At 65.0% G+C, this 20,863-nt stretch overlaps 4 protein-coding genes across 4 annotated transcripts in view; all 4 read right to left on the reverse strand.

The window, feature by feature from the left end:
* Window positions 1–1,780: 1,780 nt before the first annotated feature.
* CHLRE_06g278121v5 (uncharacterized protein) lies at window positions 1,781–6,465 on the reverse strand. The gene is made up of 5 exons (XM_043063075.1): window positions 6,335–6,465; window positions 4,522–4,705; window positions 4,408–4,452; window positions 3,929–4,023; window positions 1,781–3,542 (listed from the first exon to the last, which is right to left on the reverse strand). The coding sequence occupies exons 2-5, from the start codon at window positions 4,691–4,693 to the stop codon at window positions 3,351–3,353; spliced, it is 504 nt and encodes a 167-aa protein (XP_042923781.1). The 5' UTR covers window positions 4,694–4,705; window positions 6,335–6,465; the 3' UTR covers window positions 1,781–3,350.
* Window positions 6,466–6,511: 46 nt separating this feature from the next.
* Window positions 6,512–11,995, reverse strand: CHLRE_06g278122v5 (uncharacterized protein). Its single transcript, XM_043063076.1, has 10 exons — window positions 11,361–11,995; window positions 11,001–11,125; window positions 10,578–10,672; window positions 10,119–10,202; window positions 9,783–9,869; window positions 8,998–9,474; window positions 8,361–8,432; window positions 7,959–8,066; window positions 7,277–7,429; window positions 6,512–7,068 (listed from the first exon to the last, which is right to left on the reverse strand). Exons 1-10 carry the CDS (start codon window positions 11,759–11,761, stop codon window positions 6,877–6,879), a joined length of 1,794 nt encoding a protein of 597 aa, XP_042923782.1. The 5' UTR covers window positions 11,762–11,995; the 3' UTR covers window positions 6,512–6,876.
* A 204-nt stretch (window positions 11,996–12,199) lies between these two features.
* CHLRE_06g278123v5 (uncharacterized protein) lies at window positions 12,200–15,385 on the reverse strand. The gene is made up of 3 exons (XM_043063077.1): window positions 15,261–15,385; window positions 15,062–15,170; window positions 12,200–14,903 (listed from the first exon to the last, which is right to left on the reverse strand). The coding sequence occupies exon 3, from the start codon at window positions 14,865–14,867 to the stop codon at window positions 13,350–13,352; it is 1,518 nt and encodes a 505-aa protein (XP_042923783.1). The 5' UTR covers window positions 14,868–14,903; window positions 15,062–15,170; window positions 15,261–15,385; the 3' UTR covers window positions 12,200–13,349.
* Window positions 15,386–15,459: 74 nt separating this feature from the next.
* Window positions 15,460–20,863, reverse strand: part of CHLRE_06g278124v5 (uncharacterized protein) — an 11,006-nt gene continuing 5,602 nt past the window's right edge. Inside the window, exons 11-15 of the mRNA XM_043063078.1 lie at window positions 20,475–20,648; window positions 20,182–20,232; window positions 17,470–18,835; window positions 16,415–17,121; window positions 15,460–16,161 (exon numbers count right to left, since the gene is read on the reverse strand). Coding sequence (XP_042923784.1) covers window positions 15,673–16,161; window positions 16,415–17,121; window positions 17,470–18,835; window positions 20,182–20,232; window positions 20,475–20,648 — 2,787 coding nt within the window. The 3' untranslated portion in view covers window positions 15,460–15,672. The remainder of the gene's footprint in view (window positions 16,162–16,414; window positions 17,122–17,469; window positions 18,836–20,181; window positions 20,233–20,474; window positions 20,649–20,863) is intronic.

Raw genomic sequence — 20,863 nt, forward strand, 5'->3', positions numbered from 1 at the left:
GCCAGGTTGCGATATGCGACATGTGACATAGCAACATACGACATACCCACATACTACTCGCCCACATTTGCATAGCAGGTGTGTGCGAAGTGCGGACGGCGCCTGCTTGGTAACGGGCAGCGCTGCCTGGAAGTTGTGATTCCGTTTGGTGGCTCGCGTGCCCGCGACGTCCAAGTGTGCCAGCACTGCGGGACTGTGTGGGTAAGTGGGATGGCAGGTTTGGGGCGGCAGGTCGGTTTGGAGATGATGACACGGGATGACACGGGATGACACAGGGCGGTTTGGAGATGATACGGGGTGACACACGGGATGACACACGCCCTGTTGAACTGCAGGGCCGCGACGCCAACTCGGCTACAAACATGCGGCACGCGCTGATGGAGATGCTGCTTGGCAAACCGCGGCCTGCAGCCCTGCGACCTGCTGGCGGCGGTGGCGGTGCAGGGCCTGGCGGCGGCGGTGGCGGTGGCGGTGGCGGTGGCGGTGGCGGCGGTGCAGGGCCTGGAGACGGCGGTGGCGGCGGCGGTGGCACCGCGCCTACCGGCGGCAACAGCAGCGGCCACGGCGTTGGGCCCGGTGGTGGCGGCGGCACGGGCGGCCCTGGGCCCAGCGGCAGTGGCGGCGCGCATGTTCCGAGCAGAGGGGGCGGGCAAGGCCACGTGGAGGAGGACAGCGCGGCGCCGCCTTCAAAGCGGCGCCGGCGCGCAGGTTGAGACCTGCCGGTGTTGTCTGGTTAGCGACCTGTGCTGACGAGGATGGCGTAGCGGGCAGTCAGCTGCAGCGGCAAGGGTGTTGAGAGGTTTTCCTTGCTGTCTGGTTGGCCTGCTGCCTGCTGCACTAGTGCTTGATGGCTGGGCGCGACTGGGCACATATGGCGGGCGGTGCCTGTACAAACCGACCCCGGCTATGTCCGGGAGATGAGGCTAGTATCGGAACCTTCGGCCTCAGACGGAGGACGTGGCGTGGGCTCAGCCCACTTTTCCCTTGCGAGGGAGAGCCACCTTTTCTTGTTCCATTCCGGCTGCCGTAATAACTGCGATATTACAAGAAGGGACAGTCCGGCCAAGCAAGGCGATACCAGGGGGGGTAGAAAGCTCAGATTCTTACCCCATGCTCAAAATTACAGAGCTTTAGGAGAGCATTATGCACGTACTTTTAGTTTCTTAAGGGGGTGTCTGGTGAGGAAGTTCTGGGCCGCCAAAGTTGGGGGGTCGGTCCTCGTCCCTGGGGGTCCGTCGGGTTTCGGGAGCCCATCCCGGCGGATTTCGGGAAGCGCCCCACAAGCAGAACTAGGGGCCAAACGCAGCAGTACGAGGCTCATATGTGCACGTTATGACGTAATAAGCACAAACAAAGCGTGGGAGGGCTAAGTTGCGCGTCCGGGCGTGGACATGTCGGGACATGTCTCCACATGCAACACATGCGCACTGACACAGCTTGGCTCTGAAGCGCTGGTGCGCTCGAGTTCACGTCTAACAAGGCTGCCGGTGCACATTGTCCATTCGTCACGCGGCAGAGAGTTGAGCGCGGGATGGTCTGGGTCGAGGGGATTTCCATGGATAGGATCCCGCCGGTGACCGAAGTCTCAGAACAGGACCGCTGATGACACGGAGTGATAGTGCTCGTCAAGAGGAGTCGATTGACACCACTTTGGTATTAAATGGAGGGGTTTTAACCCCTGAACAACAAGGTTTTGTCCGTCGGGGGATCGGTCGTCCCCTCAAGGGGGTTCCCGGGGGATTTCGGGGCATGGGGTCTGGCACTTTGTTTCCTACCCCCCCCCCTGGCGATATTACAAGAAGGGACAGTCCGGCCAAGCAAGGGTGCCCAACACCCAGGTCGTAATGCAAGCTCTGCCAGTCTGCCGCCACCCTCTGCCCTGCACAGGCGCACCTGCGAAGACTGACTTCCGTGGTGGCAGCAGTGTTACAATCACCACCACCGCCACCAGCTGCTGCCACACGTGGTGGAGCCTTCACATCGACAGCGGCGGGCGTCGCCTCCCTTGCGCTGAATGTGGGCGGGATGCCCCATAACCAGTGCTCGTATCTTGTAGATGCCCTCAGGCACCCGGCATCTACACATGCGTAGATGACCCTGACCGCGGCATCTACACTTAAGCCCCCAAGCCCCCCAAAACGTCTACGCTTCCCCCATTTTTGTGCCAAAACCGGCCAAAACCGTCTACACTGCGTAGATGCGTGGCACCCAAACCCAAAAATTTTTCTCCGCCTTCGGCGGATTTGGGGCAGATTTCTACAGTGTAGATAGAAGATACGAGCACTGGCCATAACTTCATTGCAGTATAGCAGCATGAGGCCTTGCCGGCCTCCCTGCTGTCCTGTAATCTTCCTGGATCTCTCATGCCACCCACTCATTCACACTCATGCACTGGGCAGACGTCCTATGCTGTACACCCTTGACGCATTCCTTTTACAATCCTCAGCACGCCTCAGCGGTGATTGTCCTGTTCCCACCTCACGTTACCGTACCTTACTTCCGTAGGCTGTGCAGAACTGCCGCGCAGGCAACGGCAGCGGGGCCTGCCTAGGCAGCAGGCTTCTTGGATGCGTCACGCCAAGCGTATGCCAAACCTGAGCTTGCCTGCCTTTTGCGCTCTGCTATCTGCTGTAACGAACCTACAAATGCAGCCACACGCTAATACACACACAGGTCCGGCCACTGACGTTACGATTCCCGCGTGGGCACAGGGGTGTAGTATCATGTACGGTATTCGTGACACCAGGATACTACAAGTGCAAAACAAAATGAAAGCTCCTGAGGACAGAGGCCTCTCCATCAAAATCCAGGATGTCAAGCCCTAGCATCCTGACCAACATTTCCATCGCATACACAGACACACAGCGCAAGAAATGATGCCCCCGCAGGCGCTATCTGGTCACGGGTAGCCAGGTGGTATTCTGGCATCTGGGCATAAGGCCGCATACAGTCCTACGGCCGCGCAGCCTCTCCCAGCACATCATTTAAGACAACCCCAACCCTCCTTCCATGTGTTTGCACTCAAGGCCGACGAGCAGCCAGGCAATGCACCCTGCAACTCGTGCCTCCACCTCGAGGACAGTGTACGCTGACACCCCGCGTGCGCATTCCAAAGCGGGATGACATGCCCGCGCCTCAGGAGGCTGCGCAGCGGCCACCAAGTAACCAACAGAGTCCGCAAAGGCGACACCTTTACCCGGCACTTCACCAGCCTACACGGGTCCGCTACATACACAGGGACCCACTTGACACACCACGCGAAACCATGGCCGCACGCCCTGTGACGCGCCGAAATGACCGCACGCGCGGGTACACACAGGAAACAAACGACGAGGTGCGCGGCGACTGCTCTACGTCCGGGCTGCGGCGGCGGCGGCTGCTGCGGGCGGCGGCGGCAGGGTGACCTCGACGTCGGCGCTGAGGCCGAACCAGCCGCCGTCGTAGGTGGCTGTGTGTGCGGACGTGAGCGCCACCTGGCTGCTGTCGGGCGTGCGCACCAGCAGCTCAAACACCTGGCGCAGGGAGGCCAGCGGGCCGTAGTTCTGGGGGGGGGGGGAGAGGGAGGGGACAGATGAGGAAGGAAGGGCGTGGAGGGGGTCATACGAAGGGGGTTACACCAACCCAGGAATGCAGTGCGAGGCTGCCGCCAGGTGTAGTCGGAGTAGAGGAGGCCGAGCGGGGGAGGGGCCAGTCAGTCCCACACATAAAATACCGTACAGCCGCCAGGAAAGGAAAGGCGTCCCCCCTCCCCCGCCCGCACATGCGCGATGACATCCAGGCCCGGCCCCCACCGCGACACCACCCGCTCGGATCCATCCCACCCTCTCCGCCCTCTTTACCCACCCCACCCTCCACGCGCCCCCAGCTCCACGCCAGCTTCCAGACGTCACGCACCTCCCCCCTACCACCCAATGCCCCCCACACACACCTGTATGAGCCACGTGACCGTGTTGTCCCACTGCTCGGCCGGCACCGACAGCCGACTGGCCTCCACTGCGTGATGCACCAACTTCTCACCTGCGCCTGGCCCCGTGCTTTCGGGGGTGTGGACCCTCGTCGTTACGTTTCGGAGTTCCAGCGGGCCGGGCCCTGGCCGACTAAGCCCATGGCCTGGCCGCTACTGCGCAGCCTCCTGGTAGCCCGCGCCCCAGGAGGCTGCGCCCCAGGAGGCTGCGCAGTAGGGGCCAGGCCATGGGCCAAACGGCCAGGATGACAGTCATGATTGCGGGCCCGGTTGCTGAAACAGTCCGGCCTGGCCTCCGGAACGTAACGAAGATGGTCCCAACCGCCGAAAGCACGGGGCCCACGTAGTCCGCGTAGTCGGCGTATTCCGTCAGGTGAGGGATAGTCCTTGCTAAGCCTGCTTTTCATGAGCAGAAGGCTCTGACGCCAAGCTGCGCGAAATGCGTTTGAAGAGGGCGCGCCCCAGCCACACCAGGTCCGTGACGAGGTCTGCGCGCACGCAGACTGCTCTTACCATGCCCTATTATCCCCAATTTGCGCAAGGATTCGGGCACTCACTTGGCTCCACCCTCAGCTCCTCGATTCGAGCCTCGAGGGCCTCGAGGGCCGCGGCGTTGGCCGTGGCATGGGCCGCGATCTGCTCTTCGAGCCGGTCAATCCGCTGCTGCAAGTCCACCTGGTCAATCTGCTGATGCATACTGTCCAACTGAGGTTGCGGCGGCTGGGCCATGATACCGGCGAGCTGATGCAAGTTGGCGTTGGTAAGTAAAGGCTATAGGTGAGCGATGCGATGCGAACTTGTAGGTGCGATACCCCTGCTCTGGCATCGGTAGTGCGCGGCGCGGGGGCTGGAATGAATGAATACGCGCCCCGCACCTGCCCTGGACCGGTGGACCGTCAATCTGCGTGGCCTCTGGGCCACATTCGTCGCCACATTCCTGCCGCACCAATTTCATCCGTCTTCATCCAAACCTACGTACGTACTTCAGGGCGGCGTATCTGTGTTTGTGTTGTTGTTGGTTACAAGGTGGTATCTAGCCCCGCCGTTGCAGACGCGCTGCCCTACCTAGGGCCTGCAGCACTGCATTCTCACCGGCACACCGCCAGCGCTGCCCCTACTTTGGGGCTGAGCCCCCTGGGCGAAGCGATCCAAGGGGAGCCGAAGCGCCTTAGGTTTGCCCCTGTCCATGCGCGGCTGCCTGCCAGCCTGCCTGCGTGTGTGCGTGTCTGCCCGATGCGTGCGTCCCCCACCTCGAGCTGCCACACTCCCCCACCCAAAGGCACACGGCACTGGCAGACACAGTAATCCTTCCTTCAGTTCTACGAGCAAGGACGGCTCCACCTCACAACAGCTCCAGCCAGGTGCCCTCCGCGTTGCCCACGCCACGGTACCGGTCGAACCCCTGCACGGTACTGTGGCAAGGGAAGGCACGCGTGGATGGTGTTGAGATCTAGGACAAGCAAGAGCAGAGGGGATGAAAGACGAGTTCCCGTTGTGATGACTGAAATTCCGAAATCCCACAAGGCTAGGCAGGGCACGCGTGGATGGCGTGTGGAATGTGCACACCGCGACCATGCATCCATGCCTAAACTGATTGGGGCCCAAGACCCGTTCTGCAGCGGGCCGATGCGTGTGTGTGCCTGCGTTTGATCGTGCGCCTGCAGTGGGTTTTCGTGTCGGCAACGGTTTGGGGTGTGGGTGTTGGTCCTGTGTCTCGTGTCTTTGGATCCCCTGTCTTTGGTCTGCCCTTGCTTTGCCCCGGAAGGATGCCCTTGGGTTCCGTGCTTGGTGCGGTTGTCGCTGGCGTTCTGCCTGCTCGTGTTGCAGGGTGTGTGCAAGTGCGGTGCTGTGCCTTTCCCATTCCTTCTCCTTGCAGCCACCAAAGAAAGCACGCCCCAGCGCTGGTGGCCCGAGTCCCAACGCCTGTGCCTCGCTCCCCAAGTGTGAAGCAATGTGTTCGTGGTGGGGGTTCTAAATACCCAAACCAAACCAACACCCACGAAAGCGAGGCAGAGGCGTTAGTTGCAAGCGATAATACTTATTGGATGTGGCCGAGGCGTCAATGACGAGTGGAGCAGCAGGGCGAGCGGCGCCGGCGATAACTGGGGGGATGAGGCGAAGGGCCGAAGGGGTCTCCGGGGAGAGGCCGACGCCAGGACCTCGGTTTAGGGTTAAAGTTTGGGGATGCCGCATAAGCGTAGAGTCCGGCGCAAAGCATTTGCGCGAAGGCAATCGCGAATAGTCAAGTCCAGTGGGGAACTCCAGTGACCTCCACAGTTCCAGTCAGGTGATCCCCGTGTTCCGGGTTCCTACGTTTCCCCGTTGTTTAACCCCCGTCACCCGGCACCCTAACCCGCGGTGCTGGCTTGCCAGGAGGGCCTCGACAGTCCTATGCATGGACGGAGCCGAACAGTGCGAGGCTGTGGCTTGCGGCGGCGGCGGGCGCTGCGTGTGTGAAAGCAGATATTCGCAGCTTGGGTAGCTTAGCGCAGGCCCTGAATACCGTAGCGGTTCTGGTGAAGACACGACGACAGGTGGAACCGTGCAAGAGACCTGACATCCAATTTACAACCGTGCGACTTTTGCGGTGTCGCCACAGCAGACTGCATCCGCCCCCACCCCTACCACTGCGCCCATCACCGCCACGGCGCCACCGGCTCATATCCACACAGCGGCCTACACCACCACACGGCCATCGCGTGACAGCCTCAACCAAGTAACCAACAGAGTCCGCATAGGCGACACCTTTACCCGGCTTTTCACCAGCCTACACGGGTCCGCTACATACACGGGGACCCACTTGAAACACCCGACGCCGAACAACGGCCGCACACCCTGCGATGCGCCCAAATGACCACACGCGCGGGCGCACACAGGAGACACACCACGAGACTCTGAGGGTGGCGACTGCTCTACGTCCGGGCTGCGGCGGCGACGGCGGCTGCGGGTGGCGGCGGCAGGGTGACCTCGACGTCGGCGCTGAGGCCGAACCAGCCGCCGTCGTAGGTGGCTGTGTGTGCGGACGTGAGCGCCACCTGGCTGCTGTCGGGCGTGCGCACCAGCAGCTCAAACACCTGGCGCAGGGAGGCCAGCGGGCCGTAGTTCTGGGGAGGGGGGAGAGGGAGGGGACAGATGAGGAAGGAAGGGCGGGGGGGGGGGTTACATTCATGATTAATTAAGGAAGTCGTAGGGGGGGGTCATACGAAGGGGGTCACACCTCTCTACCCACCCCACCCTCCACGCGCCCCCACCTCCACGCCAGCTTCCAGACCTCACGCCCCTCCCCCCTACCACCCAATGCCCCCCCCCCACCTGTATGAGCCACGTGACCGTGTTGTCCCACTGCTCGGCCGGCACCGACAGCTGGCTGGCCTCCACCACGTGATGCACCGCCACGTCACCAATGACGAAGGCGTCCCAGTCGGGCTGGGCGGACACGGTGAGGTTGGCGACCAGGCGCACCACCTGTCGGGCCAGTGGGGAGAGGGAGGGGAGGAGGGAAAGGGGGGGGGCGGTAGAGTGGGGAGAGGGAGGGGAGGAGGGAAAGGGGGGGGGGGCGGTAGAGTGGGGAGAGGGAGGGGAGGAGGGAAAGGGGGGGGCGGTAGAGTGGGGAGAGGGAGGGGAGGAGGGAAGAGGAGGCGGTAGAGTGGGGAGAGGGAGGGGAGGAGGGAAGGGGGGGATACCAGCCCAAACTAAGCCGAACCCAATGCGAAAAAGCGAGGAGGAGAGGGGGGGCTGTTTCCACTATCCTACGAGAACGCAAACACAAGACCGCAACCCGTGGGATGTAAACGGCGAGCGGCCAAGGTACGAACTATGGACCGTGGGCGTGGCCCTCCGTGTCACACCCCTCGCAGCCCACCGCCCACATCCACCCACATCCGCACCCCACACGCGCACACCCCCCACCCACCCCTCCCCACCCTGGGTTTGGTTTAGTTTGGGCTGGTATTTACAACCCACCCCACCCCACCCCCCGTACGCGCACGCGCACCTCCGGGTTGCCCAGGCTGTCGTTGGCCACCACCAGCCCCATGCGGTAGGCCGCCGACACCGTGGCGCCGGCGGCGGCGGACAGGGACACGTGCGGCGAGTCCAGCGCCTGTGGCCGTGTACGTGTGTGTGTGTGTGTGTGGGGGGGGCGTGTGTGTATGTGTGTGTGTGTGCGTGTGTGTGCTAAAGAGCATAAGGAAAACAAGCGCATGTGTGTTGCGGCGAGCAAACTGGGTGCACGGAGAAGTACTGCTGCTGCTGCTGCTCTCCAAGCCCCTCTGTGGGCTGGTTCTGGGTCTTGGTTTCGTTGGGAATGGAGTAAACCGCCACCCCCAACCCCAAACCACCACCCTCCTGCTGCCCACCACCCTCCCGCTGCCCACCGCCCTCCCGCTGCCCCCACCTCCACATTTATGACCATGCCCATGTGCGGGTACAGCGTGGGCAGCTGCGGCACCAGCAGCGCCAACACGTCCTGGGGGGAGAGGGGGGGCAGGGTGGGGCAGCAGGGGGGGGCAGCAGGGGTGAGGGGTGAGGGTTAACTTTGAACCAATCCCGTAAGGAAACAGTCGCGCTGCAAGGAGAAACTGCAGCCGCATATGCGAGCTGTGGTACATCACCGGGGTGAGGGTGAGGAGGGCGGGCGAGGAGGGGGCAGTCGGAACAGGGCAAGCGCAGCAGTGAGAACAGGGAAAGAGAAGTTGGAGCAGGGAACAAGGAGCATTGGTAGGGATAGGGCGGGTTGTCAATTGTAGTGTGGGGAGGGGGGGCAGGATGGCAAGAAATAGCACAGTGGGGTGAGGACAGGCAGACGTGTGTCGCGCATGACAGGGCGGGCGGCCCCACCCAGGGCTGGCGCGTGGCGAACACTGCTCCTGGCCCGCACTGTTCCCGCCACGCCACACCCTCCCGCCACGCCACACCCCTCTCCACCCATCTAACCACCCACCTAACCACCCGTGCTACCCACCTGTGCTACCCACCCAGCTAGCCACCCGCGCCTCTCCCCCTCCCCCTCCCCCGCCCCCGCCCCCGCCCACCGTGGTGATGGACAGCCCGGGCACGGATCCGTCCCGCAGGCTGAACGTCAGCTTGCCGGCGCGGTGCAGGCCCCACAGCAGGCAGTTGGCGGTGGCCTCGTGCACCAGCACACTGGTCATGGCGGGGTCGGAGGCCAGGGCCGGGCCGTCCAGGGGCAGCGGCGAGCTCTCGAAGGGGCACCGCGTCATCTTGGCCACTGGGCTGTTGCCGCGGTCGGCTTGGGTGGCGGTGGTGGTGCGGGTTGTGGCGGTGGCGGTGGCGGTTCCAGACAGCAGCTGTCGCCGCTGCGGCTGCGCCTCCTCCACCCCCACCGCCTCTGCCGCCTCTGCGACCGCCGCCGCCGGGTCATGGCGGGCGGCCCCCGGCACCTCCTCCGCCGCCTCCGGCACCTCCACCTCCCCGAAACCCTTGACCAGCACGAATGAGGATGTGTAGATGGAGTACTCGAAGGCGGTGGAGAAGGGCAGGCCCCGAACCTGGACGAGGGGGGCACGCGGAGGAGGTGGAGGGGGACGGCCTCCGCAGCTCCGCAGCTCCCCGGCGTGCCCCCTACCTTGTCCCTCCCCGCGCTCCCGCACCTCCAAAGCCTACAGCTGCCCCTCATCGCCCTCCCTCCGTGACCCTCCCTGATCCTCCTTGACCCTGTCTGACCCTCCTGCCGGCCCCGCATCCGGACATGGAACACACACACATACACACACATACACACACAAACACACACACGCCTTTATCACCCGTCCTCCCGCCCCACCTCCCTCCCCCCGCCCCCCTCCCCCCGCCCCACCTCCAGGCGTGTGGGCAGCGAGCCCAGCACGGCGTTGATGCGGCCCGGCACCTCGCCGTCCAGCGCCGCAGCCACGCCGTTCTGGACCTGAGGTTGTTTCACCGAGGGGCGTTGAGCACTTGACCCCAACGACTGATACGGCACAGGCCCAAATTTGGCAAGACTCCTGGCAGTGGCAGCTATACCCCTGAATCCCTGAATCCCTGCCCCTCACGGCATCACCCACTCGCCCCCTACGCCTGCTGTCTACTTCGCTACACGTCTCTATACCATCTTTGCGAACCCCCCCCCCTACACACACACACACACCGCCGCCGCCCGCTGCCTGCCCCGCACCTGTCTCTTCACCGCCTCGTTGAACAGGGTGAGCACGGCCTGGTAGAGCCAGTCCGCGGAGTAGGAGTGAATCTTGAGGTCCACCTGCAGGGAGGTGGGGGGGGGGGGGTCACACGCATTAAGTTTACGAAGTGAAGTCGTAGCCAGGTACAAAGGGGGGGGGGTTACATGCATAATTATTCAAGAAGTGGGGAGGCAGATGGTGGGAGGGAGGGTTCAACTCTGAACCAATCCCGTAAGGAAACATTCGCGCTGGCAAGGAGAAGCTGGGGATGGAGGGGAGAGGGGAGAGGGAGTTGGGGAGGAGCATCGGGGGGAAACGTGCGGGGTGGTACCAGGTATGACCAGCCCTTTGTACGAAGTGCCGTGCTTCATAAGAGCTGCTCTCAGAAGCGCCCCGCCACCCCTACCACACAACCCTCCCTCCCTCCCTCCCTCCTTCCTTCCTTCCCTCCTCACCGAGTCGAAGTTGCTGTTGGCCGTGACCACCTGCAGCTGCGGCTTCTGAAGCGCCTCGTCCTTGTGCAGCTCAAACACCCAGTCAATGGTGCCGCCTGCAGGGCGGGGGGCGGGGTGGGGTGCAGGTGCGGGTGGATGGCCGGGGCGGCGGGCGCGGGGGCAGGCGAGGCAGGTGTTGGGATAGGGGCGGGGGAGGAGCTGCAATGGGAGCCCACACAGCTGCCGTCGTGCCCAGACAGCCCCGCACAGTCAGAGACACACATAAACACACACACACGCACACACACACACACACACAACACACGAACGCGCGGCCAGCTTTGCTTGCGCATTCGCATGCACAATGTCGACCCTTCCCCTGGTGCTTCTTCAACATACACACACGCACACGCACACACGCGCGCCGCCTGCCGCTGCGCTCACCCCCCAGCAGCAGCTCTCCATCCCCCGTGCCGCTGAGGCTGGCCTTGGTCCAGTGCCACTTGAAGGACAGGTGGGCGGAGACGTCGGAGGCCAGCAGGTGGAAGAAGCCGTCGCCCAGAATGGTGCTGTTTGGTGGGGAGTCGCGGGGGAAACGTGGTGGCATATGGGGTGAGGTGGCAGGGGCCAGACGTCCCCCCTCCAGCGCCAAATGGTACGAGAACTTGCACAGGGTTTAGGTGGAGGTGCTGGCTGTTCGCGAGACAAGCTTGATTAAGTGGACGAAGGGTAAGGCACGAACCCTTGTCCCGTGCTGCGCCCCTCTCTAGCAGCTGAAGTCACCTCGAGGCCCCTTCAACTCACAGGTTCGAGCTGGAGGTGCTGCATGTGAAGTTGTTCACCACGATGTCCGTGAGGTCCAGCTCAAACGAGCCCACGATAGGAATGGCGAAGATTTTGGTTACATCGGGCACTTTGGTGCCCTGCAGTTTTTGGCTGAGGAACATGAAGGCCACGCCCGTAGCGTAATCGAACAGGGCCTGCCGAGCCACGATAGCTATTCCCGCCGGGCTGCCTTCCATGAATGCCTCCAGCGCATCGTTGTTACTGAGGGTTGCATGCGCGCTAGTTCCCGCGGAGTCACCCCGCCCCTGCTTAGCCTCCTTGTGAATCTTCGAGCCACCTCGAAGGAAGCTAGGAACTGCATACGCCTGCTGGCCAAGCAGCAGAGCGCAAGCGAGCGTGAGGCAGGCCCGACGCGTCATCTTCCGAGGGTTGCTGCGCCTCGCTGCTGCTCCGAGAATAATCTACCAAGGAGGCCTGTCACTTCATATGTGTTCGCTCTAGACGTAAAAATGGAAGGCAGAAGCAGTAGAGAAAGCGGTGCGCAGGACTGGTGGTTGGGTTCGTGCCTTGCTCCACGGTGCTTTAGGGGCTCGTGTTCAGGATGCGCCTGGTGATCGCTATATAGTGGGCACACTACGTATGCCTATGGTATGTATGCTGCGCTGTTATGTTTATAGGTTATACCACACATCTATGGCTCTGGCTAGCGTGCATGATGGGGATCAGGATTTGGCCATGCGGCAGTGCCCATGCCCATTGCACAGGCCGCTCCACCGTTCGTGCCCCAATCCTCGCCCCCATCTCCCCGTAACTGCATTGACGTGCACAGCCTCATTGCAAGCACCGCCAGGACTGTGTACTTTGCTGTTTTACACGGCTGTAGCTGCAGGACCGGGCCCCGACAGCGAAGGGCCTCATCATTTAAGATCGGAGGGCGTCATAGCACCCATCCGGCCTTGCAAGAGGCCGCGGCCCTATGCGGTAATGCGGCTATGCCCGTGCTTACGCCGTCACGCCCGGTAGACTCCCTTCAGTGTAATGCTGAACGCAAAAGAGGGATGGTAGCAAAGGTGTCAAGGCGCGTTACATTTGAGCAACGCCTGAAGCTATCAAGGAGAGCCGTTCCCGTGTCTGGAATGGCTGTGCGTGCCTGTGCGTGCCAGACGCTGGCCGCCCCAACATCACACATTCATACCGAGGCGGCCGCATTGCCGCAAGCAACAAGAATTTGTCTCAAGGTTTGCTACAGCATGGGCCGTTATCGTGAAGGAAAGAAACACGGATGATAGAAAGAAAGAAGGTCCTAAACGAACGAAGGAGGTGATCCTGGGGCTTGCTGCACAGTGCTGCCATTTTGGCAAGGGCTTCTTCCCACATGCACTATGTTGCTTATGCACGTACTACTCGCCCTCTTGAGCTACATCGGTTGTCATTAAAACAATGCACGATCACTGATATGCACTCAAGCCCAAGAGCTAGAGCAGAGCCGGCGAAACCACACACGCTGCCAGACCGTTCTTGTGCCGCTGGCACCCTGCCAACACCGCCGCCTGCTCCCAGTGTCTCTCTATACCCCTGACTGCAATACGGTACTGCCATATGTATACGTTCTGTAAATCTGGTCTGATACCTGTGTGGCCACTTCGTTCTGGTTAGTTCGGCGAGTTGTAACACCTCAAAACAAGAAGCGCCCATGGCATCAATGGCACTCAGTCCTAGGACTTGCCGCAGCGAACGCAAGGCGATGTGCTCGCCCAGTACTGCATCGTTTCCCACTTGTTGAAGGTTCATACATGTTTCAAGACGACCACTCGACACTCCAATTAAAGGAAGTTAGCACGTGCCAGTCACTGCAATCGCGCCCATATCAGCTTCTTCACAACCACCAGCTCGAGAGCTTCCGAAAGAAGAAGCCGCGAAGGGGACCATACCATCAGTTTACCGCATCAAAGCATCTATGTACGCCGCCCGCCCCAAACCATGTGCCTTGTCTCCGCCGCTTCCGCTTCAAGCCACACACGTGGACTTGCTGCGTGGCAGCAGCGGCGGCAGCACCGTCACCACGCTGCGCCCATCCACCCGCTTCACCGTCGCCACGCAGTTGCTGGTCAGCAGCACGGGGTGCTGCTGATGCGGCTGCTGCTGCTGCTGGTTCTGGATCGAGCCACCAGATCCGCGCCCGTCGAATCCAGATCCGGATCCGGAATCGCGGAACACGAGCTCCACGTACACACGCGGCCCCTCCACCACCAGGCGGTCCCCCGCGCCCTCCATGCGGCAGCCAATGGGCATGGTCACGAGCACGCCCCGGTACGACTCAGTGATGCAGTGCGGGTCCGTGGGCGGCGGCAGCGAGGGCCGCATCGACAGCGCCGCCCCCGCAGCGGCGGCGGCGGAGGAGGAGGAGGAGGCGCAGGGCGTGGTGGCGGCGGTGGAAGCCGCCGAGGCGGCGGCGGTGGTGGGTGCCGAGGCGGCGGCGGAGGCGCCGCCAGGGGTGCACGAGGCTGAGGAGGCGGTGGGGCTGGTCAAAGCCGAGGACGCGGAGGAGCGCAGAGCCGCCGCGGCGGCGGCGTGGCACCCGGCCGCGGGGGCCACGCGGGGCGCCGCGCCGGCGGGCGAGGCGATGCTGAGCCGCAGCGCCGCAGGGGGAGGCGGCGGCGACCGCGTCAGCGACGCAGGCGCCGGCGCGGGCGCCGGAGGCGCCTGTGGCGCCGCCGGCGCGGCACGCGCCGCCGCCGGCGTAGCCGGCGACGGGCTGGAGGCCACCGTGATGATGGGGCCCGGGACGGGCGCCTCGGGCGCCGCCTTCGGTGGCGCCGCTGCCGCTGCCGCTGCCGCTCCCGCGGCGGCTGCTGCCCGGCGCTGCCGCATGCCCACCAGCATGCGCTGGAAGCTCTCGCGCTGCTGCTGCAGCAGCTCCTCATGCTGCTCACGCACGTCGCGCAGGGCCTCCACCGTGTCGCCCGCCACCGCGGAGAAGGACTGCAGCGCCGCCAGCAGGCCCGAGCCGCCGGTGCCGGGACCCTGCTGCTGCTGCTGCTGGTGTTGGTGCTGCTGTTGGTGTTGGTGTTGTTGTTGTTGTTGGTGGTGGTGGTGCTGTTGATGCTGCTGCTGCAAGGAGGTGTGGGCCACGGCTGGGGAGGCCTCGCCGGCGTTGGTCAGGATGCCGCGTAGCGGCACGGCGGCGGTCGGCGAGGACGGCGCCGCCGCGGTTTGGGCCGCGGCTGCGGCGGCTGCGGCGGCTACGGCGGCTGCGGCCTTTTGGACGGCGCCGGCCGCGACGGTCGCGGCGCCAAACACCACCTTCTTTGCTGCGGGAGGGACGGGTGCGCCGTTGCTCTGGGCGCTGATGGCGCGGCGGAGCGCGGGCGCCTGCTGCGGCTGCGTTCGGTCCACCGGCAAGCTGTTATGCTGGCGCTGGAGCACAAGGTGCTTGGTGGGCGAGGAGCAGGCGCTGGCGTCATTGCCGACGAACGGCTCCACGGGCTCCTCAACGCGAGAGGAGCCGCTGAGGCGAAGCCTCATGGCCGCGAGGGCCCGCTGGAAGAGCGGAGTTGTCGCCTGCAGCAGCATGCGGAGTTGAGGGGCCGAGCCCGGTTAGGAGAAATGCGTCGGCGACCAGCGCACCGACGGACCTATATCAAGTCGAATTGCAGTGAGCTGGAAAATAGCATCAGGCGCAATGGGTGAGTGCAAGCGCTGCCGTTTACGCGACTTGCCTTCGATGGTGTCGCCAAACTGTGCTCGCAAACTGGGACTGAAGTTGCTGATGAGCAAATTGTACTTTCTGGCGTGACTCTGTTGTTTTTGGAGGCCTTCATGGTGGACCTGCAAGTCGCCGCAAGCAGTCCCGTTCATGCAACCGAACTCGCCAGCTAGCATATATTTGGCAGCGTTATGGAGTAGGTACTGACTTACAATTTACGCCACTTCCAGGAAATGCTTCGGGCTGCTGGGTCGTGGGCGCCGCGTCGGGCCCGCGGCTAGTTTATTGACGCGCCCCGCACGCCGCGTCGCAATCTGATGTCGCCAGCCTGATTTAGGCCTATGTGGTGCCTGTATATGCCTCGGAGCAGTCTGGGGCCCTGGCCTGGGACACCACGCGAGACGGAGCAGTAGTGTTTGATGGGTCGCTTGTCTTGTCAACCCCGTTGTTGAATGCGTAATGAGCGTGTGATAGAATACTAGAGATGCACAGGTACTGTTTCTGCACACAGCCGGCGCGCGGGCCTGAACGCGGCTCGGGCGAATTGCCAAGCCGTACCATGCAACCGCCAACCGTGCGACCTCGAAGTTGGGCCCCTCCTCGCCCAGCTGAACTCTCTGCTCACTACCAGGCCGCCAATGCCTCCGAAGAAATAGCTGGGCTAATGCCGCGCACCCCCGTCGCGCTGTGCTGGAGCTCGACCACCGATGCCGCGGCCCCAGCCGCGGCCCCCGCAGCCCCGCCAAAATCGCTCACGCTCCCCGTCAAACTGCCTGCTCCTTCTCCTCCTCCGCCGCCTGCCCCAGCCCCGCCGCCGCTCACTCCCGTGTGCCGCTTGTGACACAGGTAGTGCGCCAACAGACCCCCAGGGTACGAGACGACCACCGAGCCACCCAGCCGTTTGTGACAGATGGAGCACGCCCGCTCGCCCGTCACCAGCACGCGCTGCTGCCGCACCCGGACCGCCTCCTCCATAGCGGAGAGGTTCTCGCAGCGGCGCAGCTGCTTCCTGACGGCTAGGCCACGGCGAGCCTCCTGGCTGAAGCGCAGGGCCGCCTCCAGCCAGGGAAGCACGTCAGCCACCGGGACGTCGTCGGGCAGCAGCGGCAGCACCTGCGTACGGTAGGGTGTGTGTATGTGTGTGTGTGTGTGTGTGCGCGGGGATACCGGTAGTGGTGGTGGTCCATTCCAATCCCAACATGAACCATGGCCAACCCTGAGCCGATGGAACGCGGAGGAGATGGATATACTATTGTTCTTTGCTGGCAATCTTTTCGTGTGTGGGGTGGGGAGGGGGGCGGTTGTAGTCACCAGCCCAAACTACCTCTCCCCTTCCCCAAAAGCCCGCCATAGCCCCCCACCTCACCTCCAGCGGGTTCAGCCGCTCCCGCTTCCGACTCAACAGCCGCGACAGCGACTGCCACGTGCCCGCGTCCAGCAGCGCCGGAGCGCCACCCGCCCCTGCCGTCGCCGCACCCAGGCCGCCGCCGAGCGCCTCAGCCGGCGAGCCGCCTCGCCACACCGCCAGCGCGGCCGCCGTCGTCGGCGACGTCACACCACCCGCTGGCGGCAGCGCCGCCGCGCTGGCGGCTGGGCCCGTCGCTGATGCGGCGGCCGCGGCGGCGGCGGCTGCCGCCGCCGCCGCAGCCTCCGGCCCGTGCCCGCCGGCCGCCGCCACCGCCGCAGCGGCGGGACAGCTCTGCGGTCCGTCGTACAGCGCCCGTACCAGTTCCAGATAGATGTCACTGGGTGACGTCAGCCCGCCCAGTGTGACCGCCGCCGCCAGGCCGCCCGAGCCGCCGCTGCCGCCGATGGCCGTGATGTGCAGCGGAATGGGCGGCGGCGGCGGCGGCGGCGGCAGGCCGCCCTGGCCCCCGGCGGCGCCGCCGCCGGCAGCGCCGCCGGCTGCGCCGCCGCCGGCGTTAGGCGCCTTGCCGCCTGCTGCCTGGTACACTCGGTCGCAGTAGGCCTCCGCCGCGGCCATGTCTCGGAGGGCGTGTAGGTAGATGCGGAGGGACTCGCGGTGGCGGCCCAGGCGCTCCAGCATGAGCGCACGGATCTCCAGCAGCTCACCTGCGGCGGAGCCAGTGAGGTGGTGGTGTGTTGGTTAGGAGGTGGCGGTGCAGTGGTGGTGCGGTGGCGGTGTGATGGTTGAGAGGTGGGGCTAAGGTATGCACAGGCTGCATGCGTTGGTTTGCTGTGCGTATATGTGTGTCTGTATGTGTTTGTGTTTGTGTGTGAGTGTTGAGTGAGTGAGTGTGAGTGAGTAACTGCCTTTTGCCTTCTTCCCTCGCCAGCCCGCCCAACCGCCGCGGCTGGCACAAACTCCCCCTGGTCGTCCCCTCACGTCACGTCATGACGCGCGTCGTATATGTGTGTCCGCCAGGCCGCCCGCCAGCCCACCCACCCGCGCGCACTCACCCGGCGGCAGCTTCTCCAGCACGTAGGCGGGGTCGATGTAGGGCGAGGTGTAGACCAGGTCACGGAGCCGCTGGTACAGCGAGGGACCAGCGGCGGCGGCGGTGGCGGCGGCAGCCGCCACCGCCGCCCGGACGCCGCCGTCAGGCTCCGCCGCCGCCGCCGGTCCAGCTTCCGACAGCGCAAGCTCCTTTCCGCTGCCGCCGCCGTCGGCGGCGGCGGCGGCGGCGGTAAAGTCGCCGCTGGGCTGCCGCGGCCGGCGGCGAGGCTGCGACCCGGCCGAGGCGGCGGAGGCGGCACTGGGGCCGGCGGGCGGCTTGCCGGCGGAGCCCGGAGAGGCCCGGCCAGCCCCGTCGGCGCCGCCGCTGCCGATGCTGAGCGACGGCGGCCGCGGCGGCGTGCGGCCGGCGGCGGCGGAGCCGCCGCCATTGCCGGCGGCAAGGCCCGTCGCCGCCGCCATAGCTGCTAGCCCCTTCTTCATGAAGCCGCCAGGCAGGGGCGTCGGCGTGCTGGGTTTGGAGCTGGCCCGCGAGCCCGGCTGCGAGCCCGGCGGCGCCGGCGGCGGCGGCCTGGCGGCGGCGCCCGACACGCGCCGCCGCCCCGATGCCGTCGACTCGGCGTCTGAGTCGTCAGCATGCGCGCCGTCCACCTCGTCCGCCTCACTGTCGCTTTCACCGCCGCCGCCGCCGCCGCCGGCGTGCGCGAGCGGCAGCTTCCGCCGGGTCCCGTCAACGCTGCCGTCGTCGGCGCCGCCGCCGCCGCCGCCGCCGCCGCTAGCAGCGCTCGTGTCGCGCCACAGCCAGGAGCGCCCGCCGGCGCGGCGGCCGGCGGCGGCCGGCAGCGGCGACGTCACCGCACGCGACGCCGCCGCCGCCGCCGCCGCGGCCTTGCCGCCCGTCGTCGCCGCGCCGCTTCTCGCCGCCGGCCCCTCCTCCCCCGCGGCCGTGCCGGCGCCTGAGCCGCCCGCGCCTCCCGCCCCGGCCGCGCCGGGCATGCCGTTGTGCAGGCTGGTGTGGCTGGGTACGCGCGAGAGACCGTGTGCGGGCGTGGCGGATGCCGACACCGGCGCACTCGCAAACGGCCGCGGTGGCCCCGAGCCGCCGCCGCCCCCACTGCCGCCGCCGCGGCCTTTACCGCCGCGCGTCGCGTTCACGTGGTTCCACAGCGCCCGGGCTAGCTCGTCTGGGAAGAGCATGGCGGGCTGGGAGGCGGCTTCGGGGCCGGTGGCGGCGCCGCCGGCGGCGCCGCCGTTTGCGCTGGCGCCGCCGGCGGCGCCGACGCCGTCGGCTGCCCGGCCCAGCAGCAGCTGCTTCAGGCCGCCGTCGCCATCGCTTTGAGTGCTGCTGGCGGCGTGGCGGGCGGGAGGCTCCTGCTGGGACGAGGTTTGGGTTTGGGTTTGGGGTTGCGTGGTGGCGTTGGGGAAGGTCATGGACTATGGGGTTGCGGAGGGGAGGTGGGAGGGAGATGGGACGGAAGGGGGCGGTGGCTAGGCGGCCGGCCGGGCGGAGCAGGCGGCGCACACTTGTCGGGCCGTGAAGGGCAGCGCGCCCGATCAGGAGTCAGAATGTGTGTGTGGTGAGGCCCGGACCCCACGGCTCCAGGCTACGGCAGTCCTGCCAATCGCATCGTGGGCTCAGGCACGGGGCCCTTCCCATCCCCTGATGGCGGTACAACTAAACCGTTGGGCTAGGGCATACAACCCCCGCGGCCTATCCCGCTGCATCACGCACCCATGCAACCCCACAGTCCCGTGCCTCCCAACGGCGACCACACGGATTCCAACCATCTTTGCAACCCCCCGACCCCCTCCCCTGCCTCGCACATTCCCGCCCCCCCGCCCGCCCCCAGTCCGCTGCTGCTCTGCGTATGTCGGGCCGGGTGATGCCGCCCGATATCCGGAGCACGGCGGCTGGTGCGCACGAACCCATCCATGTCATAGTAATGGCGCCGACGTCAAGACCGACTACCTGTTCCGTACCGTCCAGCGCCTGTGCCTGTGCCTATGCCTGTGCCTGTGCTGCTGCCGAGTGCCGTTCACTGCCGCCCCCAACAGGACGGCCGCCGGGTTTCCAGGGAAAACACACCGTCCACGCGGCAAAGGATAGCAGGGCACCCCACCCACCTGCGACTCTCTGGGCCACCACCCCGTGGCCCGGAGAGTTGCGTGGTGGTGGGAGCTCTTAGGAGCCCCGCCACGCAGCCCCTAGTCCCCCTCCCCATGCCAGCATGGGTCCAATTCCGTGGCCTACTTAGCGTTTGCGCGCGTCCACTCCCGTCGTGGCGGCCATAGCATTTAGGTTCCTTTGCATTTGTCTTTTGCCTCTCACCTCGCCCTCCCGTTTCTTGCCATGCATGGATGTCTGGACGTCACGCGGCGTGGGTTCCAATGCCACGCCGCAGGTGAGTACACGCCGGGGTATGTAGGAAAGCTATTAGGGCAGCGAGCGTCCGTAGATCGCGACTAGTCGCGCGTAGTAGTCGCCGTGCCGCCACGAACTTAGGTCGTGTCAGGCTATGCAGCAGCTTTTTATCAAACGGGAACACTACTTCGGAGGGTCTACGCGCTGGAGCTGGAGCTGGAGCTCGCGCTGGAGCCAGGAGCTGGTCGACATCGTCGGTAACGCTTCCTGTTCCGCAAGATGGTCTACCGTCTACCACTTCCTTAACTAATCATGAATGTAACCCCCCCCCGCCCGCCCGCCCCCCCCCCCCCACCTTGGCTAGGATGTCCCGCAGGTAGATGAGCAGCAACTCGTTGTGGTAATCCTGTGGGGGTGGGGGTGGGGTAGGTGTAGGGGTATGTAGGGGCATGTGTGTAAGGGGCGTGTGTAGGGGCGTGTGTAGGGGTGCAAGGAGGAGGCCAGGTGCCAGCACATGACTCAACCCATAACGGACTGCGTCTTTGCCATCCTCAACACTCCAACTCCTCAATCCAACCGAATTTCCTCCCCTCCTCTTTCCTTACGGGATTATCCCCTCCCCTCCCCAATCCCCTCCCAGCTCCGCACCTGCGGCAGCGCCACCCCAATCTGCAGCGCCGTCTCCAGGTACAGGCCGCAGTAGTGGCGCGAGTGGCGCTGCAGGATGGACAGCGCCAGCGAGGGGTGCAGCGGCGGCCGCATGTGCAGCAGCGCCGACAGGCCGGCCTCGGGGTCAGCAGCCAGGATCCAGCCGGCGTGGGCCTGAGGGTGCGGGGGGGGGTGTAGGGTTGCAAGGATGTTTGGAAAAGCGGCACAGGGGGGGCGTGTGTGTGTGTGTGGGGGGGGGGGGTGAAATTACATTCCTGTGTATTTAAGAAGTGAAGGCGTAGGGTGGGGGGGCTGGGGGTGGGGGGTTTGGCGTGTGTGTGGGTGGCGTGTCTGACGCATGAGCATGTGGGCGAGCCGTGTGTGTGTGT

Source organism: Chlamydomonas reinhardtii, chromosome 6 (assembly GCF_000002595.2).
Source record: "Chlamydomonas reinhardtii strain CC-503 cw92 mt+ chromosome 6, whole genome shotgun sequence".
NCBI lineage: Eukaryota > Viridiplantae > Chlorophyta > Chlorophyceae > Chlamydomonadales > Chlamydomonadaceae > Chlamydomonas > Chlamydomonas reinhardtii.

Bases quoted from the DNA above. Each gene is read 5' to 3' on its own strand.
- CHLRE_06g278121v5 (XM_043063075.1), bottom strand. From the start codon at position 4,693: ATGGCCCAGCCGCCGCAACCTCAGTTGGACAGTATGCATCAGCAGATT. The intron at 4,453-4,521 runs GTGAGTGCCCGA...GCGTGCGCGCAG, and splicing joins GGAGCTGAGGGTGGAGCCAA to ACCTCGTCACGGACCTGGTG. The intron at 4,024-4,407 runs GCATTTCGCGCA...GCACGGGGCCAG, and splicing joins GGGGCGCGCCCTCTTCAAAC to GCGCAGGTGAGAAGTTGGTG.
- CHLRE_06g278122v5 (XM_043063076.1), bottom strand. From the start codon at position 11,761: ATGACGCGTCGGGCCTGCCTCACGCTCGCTTGCGCTCTGCTGCTTGGC. The intron at 9,475-9,782 runs GTGGGGCGGGGG...CCCCTCGTCCAG, and splicing joins CGCTGCCCACACGCCTGGAG to GTTCGGGGCCTGCCCTTCTC. The intron at 7,430-7,958 runs GTGCGCGTGCGC...CTGGCCCGACAG, and splicing joins ACAGCCTGGGCAACCCGGAG to GTGGTGCGCCTGGTCGCCAA.
- CHLRE_06g278123v5 (XM_043063077.1), bottom strand. From the start codon at position 14,867: ATGAGGCTTCGCCTCAGCGGCTCCTCTCGCGTTGAGGAGCCCGTGGAG.